At 41.9% G+C, this 26,807-nt stretch overlaps 1 protein-coding gene across 1 annotated transcript in view; it reads right to left on the bottom strand.

The window, feature by feature from the left end:
- The window catches only part of ESR2 (estrogen receptor 2), a 52,962-nt gene extending 30,479 nt beyond the window's left edge, over positions 1 to 22,483 (bottom strand). The window contains exons 1-5 of the mRNA XM_059693982.1: positions 22,193 to 22,483; positions 8,920 to 9,048; positions 5,710 to 6,163; positions 5,083 to 5,255; positions 2,085 to 2,201 (exon numbers count right to left, since the gene is read on the bottom strand). Coding sequence (XP_059549965.1) covers positions 2,085 to 2,201; positions 5,083 to 5,255; positions 5,710 to 6,128 — 709 coding nt within the window. The 5' untranslated portion in view covers positions 6,129 to 6,163; positions 8,920 to 9,048; positions 22,193 to 22,483. The remainder of the gene's footprint in view (positions 1 to 2,084; positions 2,202 to 5,082; positions 5,256 to 5,709; positions 6,164 to 8,919; positions 9,049 to 22,192) is intronic.
- Between the last annotated feature and the right edge of the window lie 4,324 nt (positions 22,484 to 26,807).

Raw genomic sequence — 26,807 nt, 5'->3', positions numbered from 1 at the left:
TTTCTGGCCAAATTCAATTCTCTTTTTTTTCATTCTCTTTTCCATGAAAGTTTCTAATTACGTACATATCTATACTTTGCGTCATGAGTCTGTACTGTAACAAATTCACAACTGTATGAGATTTTCAATTGGGGTTGAGGGAAAGGAACACTAAAATTTAGTGCCAGACTCTGTGTTTTCATACCTATTCCTCACAAATCTCAATTAAGCAGGTATCTCTATTTCAGAGATAAGAAAACTGAGGGTCAGAAAGGTCAAGTCGTTTGAGCACAGTCAGAGCCATAAGTGATGAGACAAAAAAAAATGAGATTCAGTCTAAGGCAGTCCAGTCCTCCTATTCTTCCCACCACATACACTGCCCCCTACAGGTGGAGTGTACATGTGCTGCTGTCCTGGTCCTGAACTTTATCAGGCTACAGCCATCCAACAGATCCTAGTATATAATAGATCCTATGACTAAATTGTAAATCATGTTTTTAAAAATATACGCTTACATTAAATATTGTTAACTTAAACCATGAAATATTTATTTTCAATCTTTTTTTCAGAAAGCAAGGCTTTCTCTTTAAGTACCTCTGCCAATTAAATCACATTATTTTCCTGCATAAGCCATACCCATGATACACTGACACTGAATTTTCAGTTTCAGCTTCTTTAAAACAGAGTAAAACCTAGGCACTCATAAAGCAATCTGAATTCAGAATCCTTATAGGCTTGTAACTTCCCCCTCAATCTCACTCATACTTACCTAACACAATCACTACCCGTCCTATAATTTATAGTTTTATCCAAAGCTTTCACAGAAACAACTGTTTTCCCACTCATATTTCATATGTTTGCACAAACTTTCGTTAGATTATAGAACTTGACAATTACAATGAGTAGAAACAGGGTTGGGAAGAAGCCCAGTGGTTACTGACAAGGATATAACTGAAGTGGTGGGAGCAGAAACGTTCGAGTGTTTTAGAGAGTAACCAATACGCATGGGCTTTGAGAGGATGTTTTACAGAGCAAACGGAAAACATCGGTGCTTCTGGGAAGCCAGAGAACCGTGCTTAAATTAAGAGAGCTTCTGCTGTAATTCTGAACTGGGTGAGGGGTCTTATCTATTGTTCATATGAAGAAAAACAGGACAGAGAATGTTAAAGAGACAAAGTTACTAAAAGATTTTCAGATAGGAAAAAGAGAGGTTCGTTTTAAAACTTTTAAATAGTTACAAAGAGAGAAATTACAACTAACCACAGGGAAAAGTTTGGCTAGCAGAAGAGTAAGAAAAGTACAGGCGGAGCTGGTATGAGTGTATAGAAACAAACAAGTGTGTACAGACAAGTGAATCAAAAGTTAGCTAGGTGGAAAGAACAGGATGCAGGCATTACTGTCAGCTGTTATACTAATGTGCTCATTTTCTTTTGTGTGTTTTTTCACTAGTCAATAAGGGAATAAAGAAATGTTCATGTATGTATATATGTATATGTGTATATGTATGTGTGTGTGTGTGTGCATGCAGATATATATATATTTACACAGGTATATGCACACATATATACTGTCATAGAACAAAATTTATGCTTTATGTACTTTCCATAGTTCCATCATATTTCTGACTCCTATGCATTTCTTCCCCACTTCTAGAAAGCTATTGGAGGGATAGGCATGAACCTATCTATGCCATCCAAGTAACACAAAATATGCTACTTTCTTGTCAGCTTTAACGTGAGCATTTACCAGACCTCCATCCTTAGACTTTTCAAGGCCTCAGGTAGATGGTCATCTGGCCCCTGTGTGAGCACTTCAGTGGCTCGAGTTCCCTAATCCATGTGGCAGCCTATTCTGTTGTTAGACCACTTGAATCACAGAAACTTCTTCCCTATATTAGGCCAAAATCTGCCTCCTGTAACTTGCTCCCACTCACTCCAGCTCTATCTCCTGCAGGTACAAGGCATAAGTCAACGCCGCCTCCAATATGACAGCATACAAACACTTGAAGATAATTAACAAATCCTAAATCTCCTCTCACCCAGACTACAGGTCCTTTTAGCTTTCCGCATGTCCCACTTTCAATAACAAGGGAAATGAACACTCACCACACTTCACCATCCCAACTTCATAGCACTTCCGAAGTCGGCAGGCTTGGCAGCTTTTGCGCCGGTTCTTATCTATTGTACACTGATTTGTAGCTGGACAAATATAATCATTATGTCCTACAGCAAAGCAAAAAGATGAAGGTTATTGCTACAATATGTTCCTCGTCAACAACACTGATTATGCTACCCAGCTGAGAGATAAGGGACATCTTCTTGACGACAGGTACAAAGGCCAAGTTCGGCCTCATCCATGCCTTGTTAGTAAAGGAAACCTAGGAATATTTTAATACCCTACTTTTTGACTAATAGGTTATTCTCTGCATGTACTTAGAATTCTCAAGAGATACATTTAGAAATATTCTCCTTTGGACATGGAAAGTGACACAGTCACCTGGAAGTGATTTGCTCCAAATCACAGAGCTCCTCAAATACCAAGTCACAAATTCAACTGCTTATATACCCCCCTTTGAGATCTAACATGATATTTTTATGGGAATTCATAGTCAAATAAAAGAACTAAACTAGTCAGTAAGGGAATAAAGAAATTAACAAACTAAGTAAGAACAAAAGAATTGCTATAACAATGGTTGAAGATTAGATTCTTCTCAATTCTTCACTCCCTCCCTCAGCCTTGTGACCTTGTAGTGTGCTAGAGTGGGCAGAACATACTTCCCCACCAACTGATGATGGACTTGGCCATGGGACTTGCGTTAGCCAATGGCATGTTTGTAGATGTGCTACTCCAACAATATGGCTTGGCCTCAAGTCCCCATAAGAAAATGCCTCAGGTAGCCACTGGCCCAGGACAATATGGAGGGAAATGGAGCAGATGTGAACTCAATCCAAGCTTTATGAGAAGAGCCAAACTAACAACTCACAGACCTACAACTAAGAAAAATAATGCTTATTGTAGTAAAATACTAGTTATATTGCAATCTCTAACTAAAGACAATGGTACTTCTTTTAATTCTTTTAAGGAAGAGAGAAGAAAATTTCCATTTCAGAAATTGTTTCAGACACTACATGGAGGATGGATTAGAGACAGCAAACTAATGGAGGCCAGGAGACCAGGTGAGAATCTGCTGTAACTGTGCAAACCAGAGATGAGGCTGTCTGGACTGCGAAATGGTACGGAGAATGAGAGAGCTATTGGAATCTGAGAGATTTAGGGAATGTAATAGGAGAGAATAGAATTATAATTAAAAAGATGAAAAATAAAAGTGCAGAGGATATTTTGGTACCTTATTTCTTAATTGTGTCTTTCTAATAAACAATATGGCCTGAACTTCTTAAATTCCAGCTACAATGGGCCAGAATTTCAACATGGGAAATGGATGAATCTCAATGATAAATTAAATGGGCAAGTCATAAAAGAAACAAACAAAAAATAAAGGAGAAGATTCCATTTATGTAAAGTTCAAAAATAGAGAAAACGAAACTGCATTGTTTAGGGATGTATGCTTAGGTGGTAAAACCATGGCAAGGACGTCAGAAGTTAGGATTGTCTTACCTCTGTAGGAAGGGAAGGAGCTGTGACTAGAAGACCACCCTGAGGACTCTGAAGATATCCTATTTCATGACCTGAGCACTAGTTACACAGGCGTTTGTATTCCTTAAACAGGATATAAATAAATACTTGAATAAATACATTCCTTAACTCTATCCTCTCAGAGAGCCTGGAAGTAGGGACATCCAAGAACAATGAACGAACTAGCACCCAGATCTTGGTTTATAAATATCATTCTCTTTTTAAGAAGAAACGGGGCTCTTTGGAGAAACAGTTTATTTCAGGACTGGGGCAGAGATAGCACAAGATGAACCTGAAACAGCTTGTTGTGCTGGGAAGTAAAGAAGTGCTCAAGAGTTAATGGGGGTAAAAGGAGGGATATTTGTAACACTTTCAACAGTAAAGATTTTTTTAAGTGCCCAAGAATTATGGGTACATATCACACACACACACACACACACACACACACACACACACACACACACAAAGTAAAGCAAACAAACTCATAGACACAGACAACAGTGTGGTGGTTACAGAGGTAGGGAGAGGATAAAGAGAGTAAAGGGGGCTATATATGGTGATGGAAAGAGGCTAGACTTTGGGTGGTGAGCGCACAATGCAATGTAAAGATGATGTATCACAGAATTGTATACTTGAAATTATATAATGTATTAACCAATGTCACCCCAATAAATTTAATTCAATAAAAAAAGAAAGTGACTTCAGCAAATTTGGGCTGGCAAGGGAGGAATAGCATGGCAAGGACAGGTGAGATGATGACCTAACTGGCCTTGAAAGCAGGTGTGCACAATTTAAAATTGATTAAAAAGATGATTTAAAAAAACTACTCAGCCCAACAGGAATTTGGAGACTGGTAGGGAAATAGTCTAAACCCAGACAAGGAAACAAGAGGACTGTGAATGGAGGCTCCACTAGTTCAGGACAAGACAGGCCTCTAGATCAATTCTCAAAGCCCACTGGAGTTGAATTCCTGATTTCTGACCATCTCCATAAGATGTATTCATCCTCTCTTCCTCAGGGGCCAGCCCACCATCATGTGTGTTACTCATGCCAGCTATTAAACAAAAGTCAAAGGAAGAAACGGTCTTTGCAATTCCTAATGAACACACATTTTTTCCCAAGCTTTAGCTTGACAAGCGTTGTAACTAGATGTCTTCTCCCAAGAAGATGGTGATGGATAATTGTAAGGCAAGACCCATTTGAGTTATGGGGTTCTGAGGTGGAGATCCACAACTTATAAAGTGCTTTAAACTTGAAACAATCCGGAGCTCCAGTCGCGCAATCGGTTAGCGCGCGGTACTTATAAACTTGAAACAATCCACCCCACCCCCAAACACACATGATCCTCTAAACTGCTCATCAAGTACTTTGTGTACAAGAGGCCAGTGGTGAAATTTTGCCAGGTCATCTGCCAAACTATTTGAAAGCAAAAGTGGAAAACTCAAGAAACAACTAACAATACTCTTGTACCTTGAATGCTTCTTTTAAAAAAGGCCTTACATCCTTCACAGGACCAGACTCCATAGTGATATCCTGATGCGTAGTCACTGCAGACAGCACAGACGTGGGCGTCCCTCTTTGAACTTGGACTAGTAACAGGGCTGGCACAACTGCTCCCACTAACCTTCCTTTTCAATGTCTCTCTGGAGGCAAAGAAAATATTCTTGTAAAAAGCATTAAGGGGAAAAGAGAGATTTCCTAAGAAAATACAGAAACACAGCATGCAGCATGAACGTTGCTTATTTATCTCTTTGCCCTCCAGGGTTCATAAACACTAAATTGTGTTTCACTTACAAGATAAGGAGGATCCAAATGGAAATTAAAGTAAAAATTTCTTTTTCAAACCCAAATCACTTCATCTGAAGAAAAGTGATGTAAATGGTCATGATTGTGAGTTCTCTCCACAACACAGATCTACAAACTCAACTTTTAGTGAGAACTTGAATATTAAAATGGATATTCTAGAATATCATATTCTAGGTGCTCTAAGTAATCAATGTGACTAATAAAAACCTCATATAATGAATATCTTTCTTCTCACAAAATCATAAAGTGACTTGAATAATGCCCATGAACTACAGTAAAGACTAGATTTACCTGTTTACAGGTAAGGTGTGTTCTAGTGATCTTGCTTCACACCAAGGACTCTTTTGAGGTTCTGCATACAGAACTGAAGACTGGCAATGGATGGCTAAAGGAGAGAGGTGTCCAGGAGTTGGCCACAACATGTTTGGGCTTGTGGTCTGTCGACCAGGTCCGCCCTCCGAGTTACTGACACTGCTGGGAATACTGTAATTCATCACAGCCGGGCTGTAGAATGTCATGGCCGAGTATTCATGGCGGCTCTCTACATAGGAGGAAGGTATGTATATGGGGCCGTGCTCCAGGGGAAGGATGGATTGACTGCAATTGTAGGAGGCAGGGGAGTTAAGGCTAGACGGTGAGTTTTTGATATCCATGTCTTGAATAGGTAACATCTGAGAAAACTCCTTGTGAGAAGAGCCACATAGGGACATTATAATGGTCTCAGTCTCATGGGCAGGTATAATGGCTGTAAAGAGTAACAAAGACATTTATTAGAGATACAGGCATAACTATTTAAAATGTTTAAGCATTTTTATTAAACACACACACACACACACGGGTATGAGCTTAGAAATATATCCTGTGGAACTGGAGAGCATTATGCTAAGTGAAATAAGCCAGTCAATGAAGGAAAAATACCACATGATCTCACTCATTCATGGATAATAGAGACCATTATAAACTTTTGAACAATAATAGATACAGAGGCAGACCTGCCTCAAACAGATTGTCAAACTGCAGCGGGAAGGCCGGGGAGGATTGGGGGGCAGGAGGTAGGGGGGTAAGAGATCAACTAAAGGACTTGTATGCATGCATATAAGCATAACCAATGGACATAAGACACTGGGGGATAGGGGAGGCTAGGGGACTGTGTAGGGTGGAGGGGAAAAATGGACACATATGTAATACCCTTTGTAATACTTTAAGCAATAAATAAATAAATAAAAGAAATATATCCTGAAAGATACACATGAAAATATTAACCACAGAAGGATGGATATGTGAAGCAAGGGACTCTCATTTTCTACTTCATTCACTTCTTTATTGTTCTTGTTGATAACCAGAAGAATTTTTACCATGGGAATGTGTTATAAAATTAAAATTCATTGGCTTATATAAAAATTACTGGGGTTTTTTTTAACCTGGAACAAGATAAAGTTGTTACGGAAAATTAATCAAGAATAACCAGGGGGGAACCAAGATGGCGGCGTAGGTTAACGCAGGAGATCGCTGCCCCGAACAACCACTTCAGAGATATAACTAAAGGACAGAACGGACATCATCCAAAACCACAGGAAGGCTGGCTGAGTGGAAATTCTACAACTAGAAGGAAAGAGAATATCATACCCAGACTCAGAGGAGGCGCAGTGCTGAAGTGAAATACTCAGGTGCGGAGTGCGCGCGCGGAGCGGGCTGGTGGCGGAGGGCGCGGTTGTTGTTTTCAATCGGGAGGGAGTTTCAGACTCTGAGCTCCAGATCCGGGCGAGTCTCTGGGGAGCAAGACTCAAACGGGAGAAGCGGGACTGTCTGGCTTCGGTCAGAACTCGAAGGCAGCTTTCTCTCCGAGGTTTGCAGCCATTGCTGGGACTCTGAGAGGCAGAGACCCTGGGGAAGGAACTGAGAGCAGCCATAACTGCTCGCTCCGGCCAGCCCTGTAGATCCCCGGGGACCCGCCCGGCCCAAGCCCTGTGCAGAACCATTTGCCGGATAGCCTCAGGCAAACGCTAGATTAGCACCGCCTTAGAGATCCAGCACAGAAGCCCTCCCACTGCAGACCCAGCGGACTCTCATAGCCAGTTAGCCTGGAGGTCAACTCACCCCCGGTATTGCCGACATCAATCAAGGCTTAAAGGCAACAAGACTGCACACAAAGACCACTAGGGGGTGTACCAAGAAAGCATAAAAAATGCGGAGACAAAGAAACAGGACAAAACTGTCAATGGAGGATATTGAGTTCAGAACCACACTTTTAAGGTCTCTTAAGAACTGTCTAGAAGCTGCCGATAAACTTAGTAAGGCCCTCGAAAAGACTGGTGAGACCGCCGATAAATGTTGTGAGATCCTCAAGAAATCTAATGAGACCCTCGATGTTATATTGGGGAACCAACTAGAAATTAAGCATACACGGACTGAAATAACGAATATTATACAGACTCCCGACAGCAGACCAGAGGAGCGCAAGAATCAAGTCAATGATTTGAAATGCGAGGAAGCAAAAAACACCCAATGGGAAAAGCAAAATGAAAAAAGAATCCAAAAATGCGAGAATAGTGTAAGGAGCCTCTGGGACAGCTTCAAGCATACCAACATCAGAATTATAGGGGTGCCAGAAGATGAGAGAGACCAAGATATTGAAAACCTATTTCAAGAAATAATGACAGAAAACTTCCCCCACCTGGTGAAAGAAATGGACTTACAGGTCCAAGAAGCGCGGAGAACCCCAAACAAAAGGAATCCAAAGAGGACCACACCAAGACACATCATAATTAAAATGCCAAGAACAAAAGACAAAGAGAGAATCTTAAAAGCAGCAAGAGAAAGAAACCCAGTTACCTACAAGGGAATACCCATACGACTGTCAGCTGATTTCTCAACAGAAACTTTGCAGGCCAGAAGGGAATGGCAAGAAATATTCAAAGTGATGAATACCAAGAACCTACAACCACGATTACTTTATCCAGCAAAGCTATCATTCAGAATTGAAGGTCAGATAAAGAGCTTCACAGATAAGGAAAAGCTAAAGGAGTTTATCACCACCAAACCAGGATTATATGAAATGCTGAAAGGTATCCTTTAAGAAGAGGAAGAGGAAGAAAAAGGTAAAGATACAAATTATGAACAACAAATATGCATCTATCAACAAGTGAATCTAAGAATCAAGTGAATAAATAATCTGATGAACAGAATGAACTGGTGATTATAATAGAATCAGGAACATAGAAAGGGAATGGACTGACTATTCTTGGGGGGGGAAGGGGTGTGGTAGATTCGGGAAGAGACTGGACAAAAATCGTGCACCTATGGATGAGGACAGTGGGTGGGGAGTGAGGGCGGAGGGTGGGGCGGGAACTGAGAGGAGGGGAGTTATGGGGGGGGGGGGGGGAAGAGGAACAAATGTAATAATCTGAACAATAAAGATTAAAAAAAAAAAAAAGAATAACCAGGGAACCCCAGGAGGAGCACATCAATGAGCAGGGCCAATAATGAAGAACAAGGACTCACCGGACCAATGTAACGGTCAGTTACCAGTTTATTCAGCGTCTATATATGCTCCCTTGCAACCATCGAGTTCCCAGGGCATTTAAAATGACCCAATGCTAAACTTTCTCAGTAGAGGGCGCTGCAGGGACACTGTAGGAGGAAGAGGATGCTGTGATTTCTGGCCCACTCGTTTCCTATTTGTGTTCATGACAAAGCCCATTCCAATTATCTTTATTGTCTCCTTCATCCAATTACCTTTAATCACCAAGGCACACTGGTTTTTTTCTCCACAGTGCCTTTTCCCATGCTGTCTTTTGCCACCATCTGAGCAAGCTCTCTTATTTGAGCATCTGCAATAGGCTCCTTACTACTTACTCCTCATCCAAAGAGCAGCCAGATTAACATTCTTCAAAGCCAGCTCTGATCAGCCCTCTGCTTCCCACCAGACTGTGTGGTAAGTCATGGTCTTCTAACATTCAAAGCCTCCACTGTTGTCCCATCCCATCACTCCACTCTGATCTGCTATTTTCCTACAGGAAAACCTGCCATGTCCATAAGGAATATGCAAAGTCAGATGGTTGGTATTATATGCCTTAAGAGTTTTTTTCATTCTTAACACCCCTACAGTTAACATACAAATTTAATCCTTTTTATCAGATTACAACTATATAGAATCCTTCTTGAAAATGGTAGAGGTGGGTGGAATTACAATTAGATTTTTTAAAAAATCTTTATTGTTCAGATTATTACAGTTGTTCCTATCTTTCTCCCCCCCCCCCCCCCCATAGCTCCCCTCCACCCGGTTCCCACTCTACCCTCTGCCCTTACCCTCACCTCCCACTGTCCTCATCCATAGGTGCACGATTTTTGTCCAGTCTCTTCCCGCACCCCCACACTCCTTTCCCCCCGAGAATTGTCAGTCCACTCCCTTTGTATGCCCCTGATTCTATTATATTCACCAGTTTATTCTGTTCATCAGATTTTTTATTCATTGATTTTTAGATTCACTTGTTGATAGATACGTACTTGTTGTTCATAATTTTTATCTTTACCTTTTTCTTCTTCTTCCTCTTCTTAAAGAACACCTTTCAGCATTTCATATAATACTGGTTTGGTGATGATTAACTCTTTTAGCTTTTTCTTATCTGTGAAGCTCTTTATCTGACCTTCAATTCTGAATGATAGCTTTGCTGGGTAAAGTAATCTAGTTGTAGGTTCTTGCTATTCATCACTTGGAATATTTCTTGCCACCCCCTTCTGGCCTGCAAAGTTTCTGTTCAGAAATCAGCTGACAGTCGTATGGGTACTCCCTAGTAGGTGACTGACTGTCTTTCTCTTGCTGCTTTTAAGATTCTCTCTTTGTCTTTTGCTCTTGGCATTTTAATTATGATGTGTCTTGGTGTGGTCCTCTTTGGATTCCTTTTGTTTGGGGTTCTCTGTGCTTCCTGGACCTGTAAGTCTATTTCTTTCACCAGGTGGGGGAAGTTTTCTGCCATTATTTCTTGAAATAGGTTTTCAATATCTTGCTCTCTCTCTTCTTCTGGCACCCCTATAATTCTGATGTTGGTACGCTTGAAGTTGTCCCAGAGGCTCCTTACACTATCTTCGTATTTTCGGATTCTTTTTTCTTTTTTCTTTTCTGGTTGGGTGTTTTTTACTTCTTCATACTTCAAATCTTTGACTTGATTTTTGCGATCCTCTAGTCTGCTGTTGGATCTCTGTATAATATTCTTTATTTCAGTCGTGTATGCTTAATTTCTAGTTGGTCCTTTTTCATATCCTCAAGGGTCTCACTAGACTTATTGAGGATCTTACTAAATTTATCAGAGGTTTCTAGAAAATTCTTGAAAACCCTTATAACTGTGGTTTTGAACTCTATATCCAGTAGTTTGCTTTCCTCCATTTTTGTCATTTGTGACCTGCTTCTTTGTCCCTGCATTTTGGCTGCTTTCCTGTGTTGATAGAGTGGCTTTCTGTGCTAGGTGTCCTATAGGGCCCGGTAGCTCAGCCTCCCCAATTACCTGAGGTGGACACTCTTGGTGCACCCTTTTGTGGGCTGTGAGCACAATCTTGTTGTAGTTAAGCCTTGATTGTAGTTGGTATCACTGGGAGGAATTGACCTCCAGGCCAATTTGCTGTGAGAATCAGCTGTGTCTATGGTGGGAGAACTTCTGTGCTGAAGACACCCTTCTGGGGCAAGACTTGCTTCAGTGGGGCTTTGGTGCTCACCAAGTCTGCCCCCTGAGTGTGTCCCTTATGGATCTGAGGAGTTGTAATCTGGATGGTCCCACTCTGACCACTGGGTACACTAGCACTTGGATCTTTAAGGAGGTGCTAATTTAGCCTCTGCCTGAGGCTACCCAGCAGGAGCTACAGTGAGATCTGCAGATTCCTCTTCGTTTGGGATTTGGAGGTGCCCAGATGAGGCCCAGCTGTGAAGCAATGCAAGCTGCTGTGGGGCCTTGGGCCTTCTTTTGGATGTTCTGGGTCTGTCTGGCCCAGCTGCAATTTGTTAGGTAATTTTAGATTGCAAAGGGCCAGGTCATTCATATGCAAAAGCCTCTGCGCACAGCTTGGGTGGGGCAGGGTCTCAGGGAATCAACAGGGCAGAGCAAGCAGCTATGGCTGATCCTCAGTCCTGCCCTAACAGGTCCCGGGTCTCGGTGTCCCGAGGTAATCACTGCAAGCACCTCTGAGAGAAAGCTGCCCTCGAGTTCCGCCCACTGCCAGACAGTCCAGTTTCTCCCTGTATGAGTCTGGGTCCCCAGAGACTCACCCAGAACTGGAGTCAGGGCCATCGGGAGCTTGTGCCTCCCTCCCGATTTAAAAAGACAACCACATCCTCAGTTGCCAGCCCTTTCCACATGTGCCTCCATACTGCTGCACTTTACTTCCGCACCTCCTCTGAGTCTCAGTGTGCTTTTCTCTTTCCTTCTAGTTGTAGAATTTCCACTCAGCCAGCCTTCCTGTGGTTCTGGATGATGTCCTTTTTGTCTTTTAGTTGTATTTTTGAAGTGGTTGTGAGAGGCAGCAATTTCAGGTGTTTACCTATGCTACCATCTTGGTTTCTCCATACAAGTAGATTTTTTAACACCTTGAAGGCACCCACTATATTTTATTCACCTCCCACCACAACTCAATAATTATTTGTTATAAGGAAAGAATGAGGAAATACGTTTAAAATATAAGATTTCACCAAGCAAGGGTATTAATCAAAGGTGGGAGCACTTTTCAGCAGGCATGGTACTGTGCTGAGAGAGGGGATTTGAGGGAGTCCCAAAACATGCACCCTGCCTTCAGGGAACCCTGTGCCAGGTAAAGGAGACAGGATCGACCAGGTAAATGATAATGAACTAATACAAAAGGTGCTACCATTTCTAATCAACATTGATCGACCACAAGGGACAGGAAAGAGAATGGTAGCTGGAGAATGTAGGATGGAGGAAGTCTACTTTGTTTTTTAAATCTATGTGCATTTTTATTAATCAGGAATAATTTCATGTTTCAATTACTTAGATTCCCAATCAACATATACAATCCCTGATTCCTAATAGAAAATATGCAGGATAAAACTAACTATTGCCAAAAATTTCCCAACTTTTTTTTAAATTGTGGTAAAAACATTTAACATAAACTTTACCATCTTAACCATTTCTAAGTGTACAGTTCAGTGTTACGTACATTCATACTGTTATGCAACCAATCTCTAGAACTCTTTTCATCTTGTAAAATTAAAACTCAACACCTGTTAAACAACAGCTTCCCCCATTCCTCCCTCCCCCAGCCCAGCACCCACCTTACTTTCTGTCTCCATGGATTTGACTACTTGGTCCCTCATATAAATGGGAAAATACAGTATTTGCCTTTTGTGACCGACTTCTTTCACTTGTCATAATGTCCTCAAGGTTCACCCATGTTGTTGCATGTGTCAGATTCCCTTCCTTTTTACGGCTAAATTCCATTGTATTTATGCACTACATTTTGTTCATCACTGAAGGGTTTTAAATAGATGCTTGAAAACATTTACAGATCCATGGAAATGACCTAGGTTAGAGTGAGTGGCTGGCATAGGAGAGACCATAGGAGTTGGTAATTAGGTCACTGGTCACCTTGTAGATGGCAGATCCAGGACTGACAGCACTGCAAAAACTTCTCTTATTTCAATCCACCTACACATACACCTGCTCACTGTACTTATGTTTTCAATATTGTATCTTGGCAACTTCATTTTAGTGCATTGTTTTTGCTACATGATCTCAGCATATCTTATACAAGCAAATATTTCATCAAAGGGCATTTAAAGCACATTAACAGCACACTTTAAAACATGTACAATTATAACAGTTGAAAGCAAAATATTTAAAGTAACAGGTGTAACAAATTGTATCTATGCATAATAAAATGGAGGTAATATTTAAATTTTGTATTTATTAAACTTTTTTTTAAAAAAGGTGTAAGAAAACAGGCTGGCGTACCCAATTACATAAATAAAAAGTATATCCAAAAGTTAGTGTGGTCACCATGTTGAGTATATTAACTTTCTTATACAAAGTACTACTCAAGGTAAACTTATATATGAATAAAGTCAACACTCTCAATAATCAAATGAAGACTAAATTATATTCAGGAAATTATGAAGCAGGAAAGCGGTGAATTTTAGAACAACAATTTCAACAGGAGACTTCAAATTAATACTCAATTAGCTCTGGTCGGTGGCTCAGTTGGTTGGAGCACTGTCCTATACACCAAAAAGTTGGGGTTTTAATTCCCAGTCAGAGCACATATCTCGGTTGCAAGTTTGATCCGCAGTCAGGGCACTTACAGGAGGCAATTGATCAATGTTTCTCTGTCTTTGTGTCTCTCTCTCTCTCTCTCTCTCTCTCTCTCTCTCAAATCAATAAACATATCCTCAGGTGAGGATTAAAGAAATTAATATTTAGTTAATGAAAAATAAATAAACAGAGTGAACAAAACAAAAAAAAACATTTTGGTCAATGATGGTATTACTGAATTTCATGTTGTCTCAACTTTACATTGCCCAAAAGAAATATATTTAGCATTTTAGCATAAGTATTTCAGCAAAGACAACAAAAACTTCTATATTTTCCTTTCCTTAGGCCTCTTAAAACATTACGCTTCTACTGACACAAAGTGATAAATAGTAGCATGGAAATTCACGAACTTGAAATAACACCTCCCTTTACCCAGTTGGAAAATGATCACACAATTTAAAATGAATATGACATCTCTCTCAGAAGCAGAGAATCAATCTCATCACTCATTTTCACCTATAAGTGAAACTTTCATTCTTGGCCCAGAAATGCTGAAATGACCTGTCAGACACACACCACCAAATGGCAAATGCCAGGATTCATCCAAGCAATCAATCAGGTGCCACGCGACACTGCTTAGAAAATTTGAATTTCACATATATACTCCAATCAACCTCTCTAGAATTTCCACACATCCCTGTACCATGATAATTAATGTGAGCGAACTGGTTGCTGGACAGTGATTAAAAGACTGTATGTTGTTTTTTAGCTGGATATATTTTAGATGTATCCAGATTCATGTGACAATTCAGTGGAATCTTGGATAACTAGTAATTTGGTAGCCAGTGAAAAAGGATTTTCTTCTTAAGCAAAGACTCAATAAGGAGTGATGAACTGAAATCACTGCAGTAGACCTGGCAGGCAGGATAACAGGTAGCAAAAGAGAAATCTTCCCCACTGAAGGTCTATACAAGTGAAAGTGAAATTTTTTAAAACCTGTCTGGTCACTTAAGTAGTCCTACTCTAAAACAGGGATGTAAACTGCTTGAAGAAAAGAACTGCGAAAAAATAAAATTTCTTCAACATTATAGGACAGGATTTCCCCCCACTCACTTGTTTGAACACCCAAGCATTGCCTCGGTGACTACAATACCTGGTACAACAGGGGAAATAGTCTCTAAACAGTTTCATTGTTGGGCCTGGCAGGCATGGAATTTCACCTGGGCAGCAAAGAAACAAGAACCCAAACACCCCAATTCTACGAAGTAACCATTTCTTTGCATGTCAGTTTTCTTAAATTAGTCATCTTAGCCAAAAATAGTTGGCCCATTTCCTTTGTGACCCTGTCTTCTGCCCAGAATTCTCTCTCCACTGGCCCAGCACACACACCTGTGTTGAGCCCCCTCGGGTCACATCTGCATTCAGCAGCAGTTTTTTGTACACATGGGATTATACCTAGTGTTCTATCATACTGACTGGGAAACACATTATAGCTCTTCAAATGAAATCACTTAAAATTCCAAATACTAACAGTGATTCCTTGAAGAAAAAGGCAGGCCTTGAGACAAAGCAGAAAGAAACTCCAGAAAAACTAGACTGGTTTTATCAAAGTACCTATCAAATCTAGTTAAAGACTAAAGAAGCAATCACCACCAGGCCTGTCTTTACATATTTCCTGGCTCAATGGACAGAGCAATACATGGGGTCCCAGCTCTGCCTGGGTGTCAGGTGATCTTAGACGAACCATGCAAACTCCTGAACTTCCATTTCTGTGTCTTCCTCAGCAGAAACGGGGGCCGCCGAGGGGCTGCACCTTTCCACAGTGCTTGGACAGGAAATGAAGTGATGGATATGACTGCATCCTGTAAGGTATCATTACATGTCCAAGAGGGGGAAGTCAATCTACTGCCATGCCACTGGATGGGCCTGAGTATTTCCAGATAATTTAGGTTACAATGCCTTTATGGCCACCTTGAACATTTTTGTCTCCTATTTTTCTTTCTTTTTTTTTTTAATTAAATCTTTATTGTTCAGATTATTACATTTGTTCCTCTTTTTTCCCCCCATAACTCCCCTCCTCCCAGTTCCCACCCCACCCTCCGCCCTCACTCCCCACCCACTGTCCTCATCCATAGGTGCACGATTTTTGTCCAGTCTCTTTCCGCATCTCCCACACCCCTTTCCCCCCCAAGAATAGTCAGTCCATTCCCTTTCTATGTCCCTGATTCTATTATGATCACCAGATTATTTATTCACTTGATTCTTAGATTCACTTGTTGATAGATGCATGTTTGTTGTTCATGATTTGTATCTTTACCTTTTTCTTCCTCTTCCTCTTCTTAAAGGATACCTTTCAGCATTTCATATAATACTGGTTTGGTGGTGATGAACTCCTTTAGCTTTTCCTTATCTGTGAAGCTCTTTATCTGACCTTCAGTTCTGAATGATAGCTTTGCTGGATAAAGTAATCTTGGTTGTAGGTCCTTGGTATTCATCACTTTGAATATTTCTTGCCATTCCCTTCTGACCTGCAAAGTTTCTGTTGAGAAATCAGCTGACAGTAGTATGGGTATTCCCTTGTAGGTAACTGAGTTTCTTTCTCTTGCTGCTTTTAAGATTCTCTCTTTGTCTTTTGCTCTTGGCATTTTAATTATGATGTGTCTTGATGTGGTCCTCTTTGGATTCCTTTTGTTTGGGGTTCTCTGTGCTTCCTGGACCTGTAAGTCTATTTCTTTCACCAGGTGGGGGAAGTTTTCTGTCATTATTTCTTCAAATAGGTTTTCAATATCTTGCTCTCTCTCATCTTCTGGCACCCCTATAATTCTGATGTTGGTACGCTTGAAGCTGTCCCAGAGGCTCCTTACACTATCTTCATATTTTCGGATTCTTTTTTCATTTTGCTTTTCTGGTTGGGTGTTTTTTGCTTCTTCGCATTTCAAATCTTTGCCTTGATTCTTGCGCTCCTCTGGTCTGCTGTTGGGAGTCTGTATAGTATTCGTTATTTCAGTCCGTGTATGCTTAATTTCTAGTTGGTTCTTTATCATAACATCGAGGGTCTCATTAGATTTCTTGAGGATCTCACTACATTTATTGGCGGCTTCTAGACAGTTCTTAAGAGACCTTAAAAGTGTGGTTCTGAACTCAATATCCTCCATTGACAGTTTTGTCCTGTTTCTTTGTCTCCGCATTTTTTATGCTTTCTTGGTACACCCCCTAGTGGTCTTTGTGTGCAGTCTTGTTGCCTTTAAGCCTTGATTGATGTCGGCAATACCGGGGGTGAGTTGACCTCCAGGCTAACTGGCTATGAGAGTCCGCTGTGTCTGCAGTGGGAGAGCTTCTGTGCTGGATCTCTAGGGCGGTGCTAATCTAGCGTTTGCCTGAGGCTATCCTGCAAATGGCTCTGCGCAGGGCTTGGGCGGGGCGGGTCCCCGGGGATCTACAGGGCTGGCCGGAGCGAGCAGTTATGGCTGCTCTCAGTTCCGTCCCTAGGGGCTCTGCCTCACAGAGTCCCAGCAACCGCTGCAAACCTCAGAGAGAAAGCTGCCTTCGAATTCAGACCGAAGCCAGACAGTCCCGCTTCTCCCGTTTGAGTCTGGGTCCCTAGAGACTCACCCGGATCTGGAGCTCAGAGTCTGAAACTCCCTCCCGATTGAAAACAACAACCGCGCCCTCCGCCACCAGCCGCTCAGCCCGCACTCCGTACCTGAGTATTTCATTTCAGCACTGCGCCTCCTCTGAGTCTGGGTATGATATTCTCTTTCCTCCTAGTTGTAGAATTTCCACTCAGCCAGCCTTCCTGTGGTTCTGGATGATGTCTGTTCCATCGTTTAGTTGTTTTTTGAAGTGGTTGTTCAAGGCAGCAATCTCCGGCGTTAACCTATGCCACCACCTTGGTTTCTCCCTATTTTTCTTAACTTCTACTCTACAATCCATCACCACCAGTCCAAAAAGCTGGGCCAGTGGTAGCCTGTCAGCACTGTGTGGAGCACAAAACGCCACATTCTCCTTACGCTGTGTTCTCAAGCCTGTCTCTCACTCCTGCCCAAGCATTCAATGCAAACACCCCATACCTGTGTGCCCCACACAAGTCGTAAATTCACACTCAACAACGCAGATACTAGAAAGGGTTTCACAGAAAAGATACAAAATATTTCTGAAGCGTTAAGCATCCTTGATGTGTATATGTGGTTGTTTGCCAACCATTGGCTGCAAGTGTCTCTTTTCCTAAGCAAAATATTAATGCTCTCAGTCAACTTAATATTAATTAGAAAAAAAGAAAAAACGCTCGAAAACCACCATAGAACTGATTGTTAATAATTGATTCACATGCAACTCTTAAGAATATATATCTTCCAAAATGAGAAAAATATAATTCCCCTAGTAGCCCACTGGCCCTCACTGAGCGGGATGGGAAACAGACATTTGAATAGGGGAAGAGGCTCAGGCTCAGGGTTATCGCATGCTGAGGCAGGAGTATAGGGAAGGAGCCCATCAATCTTCTTTCATCAGCAAGTCTTCCTGAGACCAACAGTCAGAGACAGTGCTCCACTCTCAGGAAACTAAACCATATTCAAATATTCATTTGAAGCAGGATGGGGAAGAGCTGTGGGTAAAGAGATTCAAGAGGACATAACCAATGCAGAAGTTACACGGAAAACACTCAACTCCCCTTCCAGCTCTGGGTTAGACAGAACACAAAACATTCACCAGCAAAAGGTTGCAGTCCTGCTTTCAGAAAACACAGATAATTCCAGTAATCATCTTTCCAGGTGACCCTCACTCTCCTGTCCATTGGAAAGTACACCCACACAAAGATTCCCCACTAAAGGCTCTTAATTATCAAGAGCTGTAACAGTTCCAGTTACAAATGCCAATGATCCAATTTGCTGGTGTCTCATAAACTTGCCTCTCTGCATATCCTCGTTACTGCCTCTGTAGTTCTCTGAAAGGTATCTAAAATGCAGGCTCTTGTCTTTCATAGCACAAACGAAAAACAAAAAGAAAGATATCATCTGACAAATCTTTATAGGGAGTTACTAGCAATAATGGTCTCCTGTTTACTGAATTGAATAATGTATTAAACAGTAAAAAATATTAGTCTGCAAAAGATTTTGCATCTATGTCCTGCAGGAAAATCTAGATTTCAAAGCATGAACACAGAAATGAAGAAATCCTGACATCTACAAATAAATTGGACACAGACACTAGCTCCTATAGAGGAGAGTATTTTAACTTAAGCAGGCACACTCTCTATATTTTATTTTAAACTAGAGGCCCAGTGCACGAAATTCGTGCACTGGGGGGGTGGGGAGTCCCTTAACTCAGCCTGCCCCCTCTAACAGTCCAGGAGCCCTCAGGGGATGTCCTACTGATGGCTTAGGCCTGCCTCCTATGGCTTAAGCCACAGTCTGGCCTCCCTCTGCAGGAGGCAACCAGGCTGATCAGGGGAATGCACCACCCCCATCACCCTGCTGCTGCTGCCACTGCCGACCACTGCAGCCACCAAGGTGTTTTCATCAACATGGACTCCAGTCCCTTCACCATGAAAAAATGACAACTTTCTTTAGGCATTTTTAAGATGTCTCTTTCATAAGATATGACATTTCTTTCTTTCTTTTTTTTATCCTCACATGAGGATATTTTCCCATTGATTTTTAGAGAGCATGGAAGAGAGAGAGAAAGACAGAGAGAAACATCAATGTGAGAGGCACATTGGTTGCCTCCTGCATGAGCCCCAGCCAGGGAGGAGTCTGCAACCTAGATACATGCCCTTGATCAGAATCGAACCCAGCCCCCAGCCGCAGCCATGGGGCTGGGGCTGGGGGCCGGCCCCCCTGCGGGTTGTTCCCTCCAGCTCCGGGGCCGGGTGCGGGCTGCCCTGTCTGTTGTTCTCTCAGGCTCTGGGCCTGCACCAGGCCCCTCCTCCTGAGCTGGTTGTGTGACCATTACAGCATCTTGGCCTAATTTGCATATTACCTCTTTTTAAATAAAAAGAGGTAATATGCAAATTACCTCTATATATATATATACACAAATTGTCATTTTTCAATCACTCTGTTGCTCTTCACTATTTGATAATATCTAATTTCAGGTAACATTTAATCTCAAGTATAATAAAAGTATTTCTTAGATGCCACAATTATAAAGAAACAATACATTACATTAATATTACATAAATAATAAGTAAATGTTAAATGGCTTGTATTTTAGTTTAGGATAACTAATGATATACACCATAACCAAAGACTTTAACCACAATGGAATACAAACTTGTTAAGAATTCAATCTAGCTCTAACCAGTTTGGCTCAGTGGATAGAGCAACAGCCTGCGGGCTGAAGGGCCCCAGGTTCAATTCTGGTCAAGGGCACATGCCTGGGTTGCGGACTCAGTCCCCAGTGGGGGGCATGCAGGAGGCAGCCAATCAGATTCTCTTACATCATTGATGTTTCTATCTTTCCCTCTCCCTTCCTCTCTGAAATCAATAAAAATATTTTTAAAAAAGAATTCAATCTATTAGCTCAATATGAAGTTAACACTTAGTCCAAGTCTCCAGTTTCCTATTTATAAAAGTTTTGTCTTTGCCTCAATTTACACAGAATTAAAACAAAATACCACAACCTGACTCACCACTCCCGCCCCCCACCAAAAAAAAAAAGAGAAGGAGGACTATTCTAAATGAAAACATATTTAAGTGCAAAACTATAAAATCAGCGAACATCAGTGAATTCCAGGTTCAGGGTGGGTGGCAAGGGTTGGTTACAAAGGCTCAAAGGCAACTTTTGGAGGATGAGGGTGATGGAACTGTTCTCTTGTCTTGATGATGGAACTGATTATATGACTGCATGCAACTGTCAGAATTCATAGAGTGGGATAGCTGGAGAGGCTAGATTTTACTGTATGTAAATTATACTGCAATAAGGCTGCCTTTTTAAAAATGTTATTATGTCTAAAACAATGTGCTAGGCACTGAATTATGAAGTCTAACATTCAAGTGCATGCATATTCCTCAAGGCTTCTAGATGTAATTATCAAAAGTTACCAGTAAATGATTCAGATTCAGCCTTCAGTATTTTATATAATTATTTTAGTATCTATTTATAGATATATAAAATGACTTAGAACATGAACTAAAATTATCACAATATGTATTCTGAATCATTACCTGTTGGATACACATTTATTGAAAATTGCAGCCTTATTCTTAAAAATGGACAGACATATCAATATCTATTAAATGCTAATTATATTTTAGGGGTTAAATTTACTGTAAATTTTACCTTTTCCATATTTGTATATGAATTTTGAGAAATGTAAAAGGTGATTAGATTCATTGAAGTTCCTAAAAACCACTATGCAATTTGTCCTAAATATGTTTTTAATTGGTTGCAGAGACAATATATCTTAAATGTTACAGGAAAGCTGGCTGCTTTTAAAGTACGCATTTACAGTAATTCAACAAAAAAATGCTTTAACATAAAGTGGAATCCTGAGGTTTCTGCTTTACCACCTATTGATGAACAGATCCTTACATTTTCCCTCTTCTAGAATGTATGCAGAAACATACTGATTTTCTAGAGGAAAAAAAACAAAAACAGAAGTCAAAAAATGTGTGCAATATTCTTTTCATAATCATAGCACATTTACTTTCTACAATGCTCTCAGCACAAATGTTTCTTTTCACATGTTCACTATTTAAACAAACATCCTTACACACACACAAAGGAGAATAGCCAGTGAGTTTAGAAACGTACAAGTAAAGTGAAAATTCCTAATGGAATGCCCATGTAAATACCAGAAATCTAACAAAATAAGACAAAATCCTTCTTCCAAAGGTTGTGTGCCACAAAGTTACCTCTTGAAAAGCTGGTAAAAATGAATCAAACTTATTTTCCTAAGTAGACACCCACTCAAATCCAAAATTCTGTTTTTCACGAAATTAATATTCCCTTGACTTACTTTTATACTTCCAATATGAATTAGGCAGGAATAGTAACACAAAGGATTCAGAAGCAACAGTTGGGATCCTCTTCAGCAGATAAAACATCCCAGAACTTAATCTCCCTCAGTCAGCCCAGAAACCAATCTACTTTCTCATAAGACAAAAGGAATGCCAGTTAGTACAGTTTAAAACCCCAGTCACCTGGCCGATGCACGTACATCGTCCCAGGCCCACAGAACCCCAGCTGAACAGCCCTGTTCAACTTTCCTTTCGTCAACATTTCACCGCTGTCGGGAAACCCACGAGAAAATCATTAGACGAATGATTTCTTTTAAACAGACATGTATTATTAGCACAATCAACCCAGAGCTTACAGGCACAAGCTAATTAAATAAGTTAACTCGCCCACGTCTGGGATGAAAATATTTTAGCCAGAGCATGAAATTTCTGTTCCCAGTTGTCAAGACAGTTGGATTGGGAAGGGGAGGTGTCTTTTATTCTCAATAGTGCTGGTTTCCCACTGCGGGATTTCAAACAGAAAATCAGACATTTAAATCACACCTTCAGCGAAGGGGCACCTACCTCACCGGCCTAGCAGTCTCTGAAATGCGGACACGAGCTTTTCCCGAGGAGTTCTATTCCCCGCACCTGGCAGGCAGCCACCAGCTGCAGAGCGAGCGCACCTCGCGCAGCGCAGACCGCGAACGCCAGCCTTTCCCGCAACTCGGAAAGCCGGTCACAGCCCAGCGGGGTCCCGCTCCCGCCGCCTCCTCTCTGCCCAGCAAGTTTCCATAGGCGGCTCTCGCGGCAGGAGCGGGGTGGGGTATCAAAGGGTCCAGTAGCCGGGGACGCTGCTAAGCTCACAAACCACTGAGCCAGGAGCCTCCTCCTCCTTTTAAAGACCCGGGAGAGGTGGGCGGAGGGGAATCCAAGAGCCCACGTGACCGCCGAGCGGGTGGCCGGGAGATCGCCGGAGGACCCGGACTCCCTCGCTCAGGATCCACACGCACCTGGGCGACGTGGGACGCCCCGGGAAGAGGCTCGCAGTCACCTGCAGCGGTAGCGATGCACAGATGGCGCCCCTCGCCCTGTCCCGGGTTTAGGGAGTCTGAGGCGGTCCCTGAAAAGTGCATTTCTAACCAGGTTCCGGGTGATGCTGAAATGGATGCTGCCGGTCTGGGGACCACACTTTGAGGATCTAGAGACCCTGACCCACGTGGCCTGAGAGGTGCGGGATGCTTGGATCTCATTAACGGCGGAAGTCTGACTGAGAACCTAGTGGTTAACCCTGAGAGGCTTTGAGCTGGCCCAATCCCCAGCAGCACGAGCCGCCGGAGAGGCAAAGCCGCTCGGCCAGGTCGCGAGGGGAGGTGTGGGTTCTCAGCTCTCAGGGACTGGCTGGGAAGGCCTTTCGCCTCAGATCAAAGATCCCAGGAACATCCGCAAACTCACCTGCTGTAAGGACGCACCGGCGAGTAATCTGTGCCTGCTCCGCCGCGGCGCCCCTTTTCTCTGGCTGCGCCTCTGTCCAGCTCACTCCTGGGCGAGCGTCCCCTGGTGGCAGCTCCAGTTCCCCCACCTCTGCGGGGTTCCCAAACTCTCCTCGCCTACTCCGCAGTCGTCCACAGTGTGTAGACTAGGACTGTACTATAGCTACTAAGAAGCAACTGGCTTTAGCACAGCTGTTGATGGCAAAAATGGAGAGGAAAGTAGCAGATGTCCCACAGCCATCTCTAGTGAGCTCTCGGTTTCTAGGAGTGAGGTCCACAGGTGGTGGAGACAGGCTCCAAATGTGGAGAGCCACCGCTTCATTTTTTTCCCAAAAAATATATTTTTATTGACTTTTTACAGAGAGGAAGGGAGAAGGATCGAGTTAGAAACATAGATCAGCTGCCTCCTGCACGCCTCCTACTGGGGATCGAACCTGCAACCTGCACGCCCCCTACTGGGGATGGAGCCTGCAACCAAGGTACATGTCCTGGAGGGACCTTTCAGTCCACTGAGCCAAACCATTCAGGGCAAGCCACCCACTTTATAAACAAGGTAACAAAAATCTCTACTCCACCCCACTCGGATTTTCATTAAAGCCAGGACTCCTGAACTCCAGGACTCTCAAGTTGTAAGGCAGAGTTTCCTGATCCGTGAGGCAGAGGAGTTAGTTTGGACAGGAAGTAGAGTTAGCCGACCAGATCCACCCTGGGAAGAACTGTAGAGGACAAGAGGCTTATCTTTGCCAATCTCAGCCTCCCTGCTCCCTCTCCTGGGTGTCTCTCCAGGTACCCAGTGCCCATATCTCCTTCCTTCTTTCCCCTAAAAGAAAAAAAAATCTTAAATAATTGTTTAGAAGATCTTTCTCCCTTCCTCTCTCTAAAGAAAAAAAAAAGGAAAATCTATTTTAAACACACACACACACACATATTATTGGGTGAGGATTAAAAAACAACCCTGCAACAAATGGCTAGAAGAGTGTAATGCTACACACAAGGCTTTGAGTTGACACTCTCTCTTCTGAGCCTGAGGACAACTGAGAAGATCTAGGTCCTGTGATGCTCTTACCTGCCCTAGAGCAGCGGTTCTCAACCTGTGGGTCGCGACCCCTTTGGGGGTCGAACGACTCTTTCACAGGGGTCGCCTAAGACCATCAGAAAACACATATATGATTACATATTGTTTTGTGATTAATCACTATGCTTTAATTATGTTCAATTTGTAACAATGAAAATACATCCTGCATATCAGATATTTACATTACGATTCATAACAGTAGCAAAATTACAGTTATGAAGTAGCAACGAAAATAATTTTATGGTTGGGGGTCACCACAACATGAGGAACTGTATTAAAGGGTCGCGGCATTAGGAAGGTTGAGAACCACTGCTCTAGAGTATAACAGCACCAGGCTCATTCTTCATATTATGTGGCTATAAATTAGTCTGTTTTAAATAAAATCTAGAGATGAAACCCTAAATTTATGGAATTAATAAGAGAGAAGGGAAAACTTGTTGAACCTGCAATAACACCTTTAGTTCATGGCGATGAATGAAAAAGGTGAGATTACTAATGTGATATATCAGGTTATCTTAGCTGCTCATAAATTAGGGTTCATAAAACAGAATTTGATATTTGAAAGTTGAATTTGGGTAAAGCTCTTCAGGATCATGTATTTTGTGGAAATAAAAATGGGCCTAATATTTATGCATCTTTACAGCCCAGGCACCACAGTAGGTTGGTTCATTTTTATTTCATGTAACCCTCATAACTTCCCTATATGGCTGTCCCTGCTTGATAGATGGGGAAACTGAGGCTCAGAATGATGACATTTCTTTGTAAGGTCACCCTTATGGATGTGGCAGAGTGAAAATTCTAAGAAAGTTCTTGCTTTCTCCACGGTTACCCGTGATGCTTTTATTTGTTGTGTAAACTGAGCATGTTTGTCCTGAAGGGTCCAGATCTTGAAGAATGAAATTTTGGGAAGTTCTTGTCTATTCATGACCACCTGTGTGCATATTTACATAACTTTATTCTTTATTGACATATGCTTAACTGGAGCCCTTAGTAAGGTGACCAAGGGCATAAGCAGCAAGGTAGACCTAACCTGATACCTGGGCACCCAGACCACAGAACAAGGTTACTCTGACCTGCAGCTGAAATGAACCACCTGGCAGCCAGATGTGCAGCCAACTCCTTATAAGTCACCCTCCTTTGTCTCAGTTCTTGGTCTTTGACATTTGCAAACATGCATGTAAACGTTTAGTCCTACCTAATGCTCCTTGAAGGGACTAAAATTCCACCCAGATCTCTTCACACCTTGAGTTTCTAATTTTCTATCCATTTTAAAGCAAACAACATGAAGAATATATGTTCTTGTCTTCAGTTGGCTTTCCCCACTCTAACTGAAGCAATTCTCTCTTAAGCTAGAAAAGAAACTAGTCGCTGGAGGTCACTGGCATGAATGTGAACACCAGTTGAGAAAGAAAATGTTAAAAACCTGTTAGAAATGGTAGCAAATTATAACATGCAATTTCACAAATGACTCAAATGCAATTCTGGAAGTGCAGCATCCTTACTCTTCTGGCACAGAATAAGATAATAGTAATAACAGATCAGACAGTGTAATATTCCCAGAAATGAGGTCAGAAAGGAAAGAGCATATAGACAGACATGGCTTAAGAGGCCACAGATTCTAATAATATTGTCTGATTCCATGGAGTTTAGAATTCAAAAAAAAGTGACTAAAGTTTTTTCTACTTCTTGTAAATATATTTAACATTTTCAGGTTCTATCATGGAAGGTTACTAGCAATGTCTCAGACTGTTCTTCAGACCCTAACCCACTAACATGTGAGTAATGCACATTGCATTAATGGTTCTTAGGAAAATACAGACCCTAGCTTTTGTGCACAGAGAGAAGGCGCTTCTTTTTTACTTGGCTTGATGGGCCTAACCAAAGAAAGGAATGGTGTTCTCCATGATTCAATCCCCTCCTTTAGTGGGAATTACAGCCACAAAACGAACTGCAAGTAGTTCAGACAGCTTCTGAGGGATTGCCAATGTTGTCCAATACACATGCTCCCTGCATCTTCCCCTTTCTGTCTCTTCTTTTTACATGTCTGTCCGGGCAGTTTTGCTCACTGATCTTCTCATGGTTCCTTACGAAGAGAACTCCCACCCTAGGATGGCATTGGCTTGTACAGTTAACAAAGCACTTACATGGCTATGACATGATTCATTTCTACACCAACTCTGTGACAATTGCATCCCCACTTTACAGTTAAGGAAACTTAAGTGAGTGCTTCAGATTTACACTGAGAGGAACCCAGGTCAGGTCACCTGACTCATGTAGATCCATACGTGCCTCCTGAGAAAGATTCATTCCCTGAGCTTCTAGGGAGCACTGAGGTCTGTAAATGTCTGCCATATCGCTACTGCTAGTACCTGTAGGTTTGTGCCAGCTTGGCCCCATCCCTCCCTCTGCCTTCTCATCCTATCTTGGTTTAAAATACCATTCAAGGGAGAAAATTATTGACAGCCCTTTAGTTTTTTTCACCCTAAAATTATTCTCACACAAAAAAATAAAAAATAAATGAATCTCACATGACATCACACTTATTTTTTCATAGAACACTCTTCTTTGACAACAATTCTTGCCCTCGTGCATTTATCTCTTCTTGAGGATGCCACCTTAATGCCTTAAGTCC

The sequence above is a fragment of the Myotis daubentonii genome, chromosome 1 (assembly GCF_963259705.1).
Source record: "Myotis daubentonii chromosome 1, mMyoDau2.1, whole genome shotgun sequence".
In the NCBI taxonomy this organism is placed as follows: domain Eukaryota; kingdom Metazoa; phylum Chordata; class Mammalia; order Chiroptera; family Vespertilionidae; genus Myotis; species Myotis daubentonii.
This window is presented reverse-complemented; position numbering and strand designations above follow the sequence as displayed.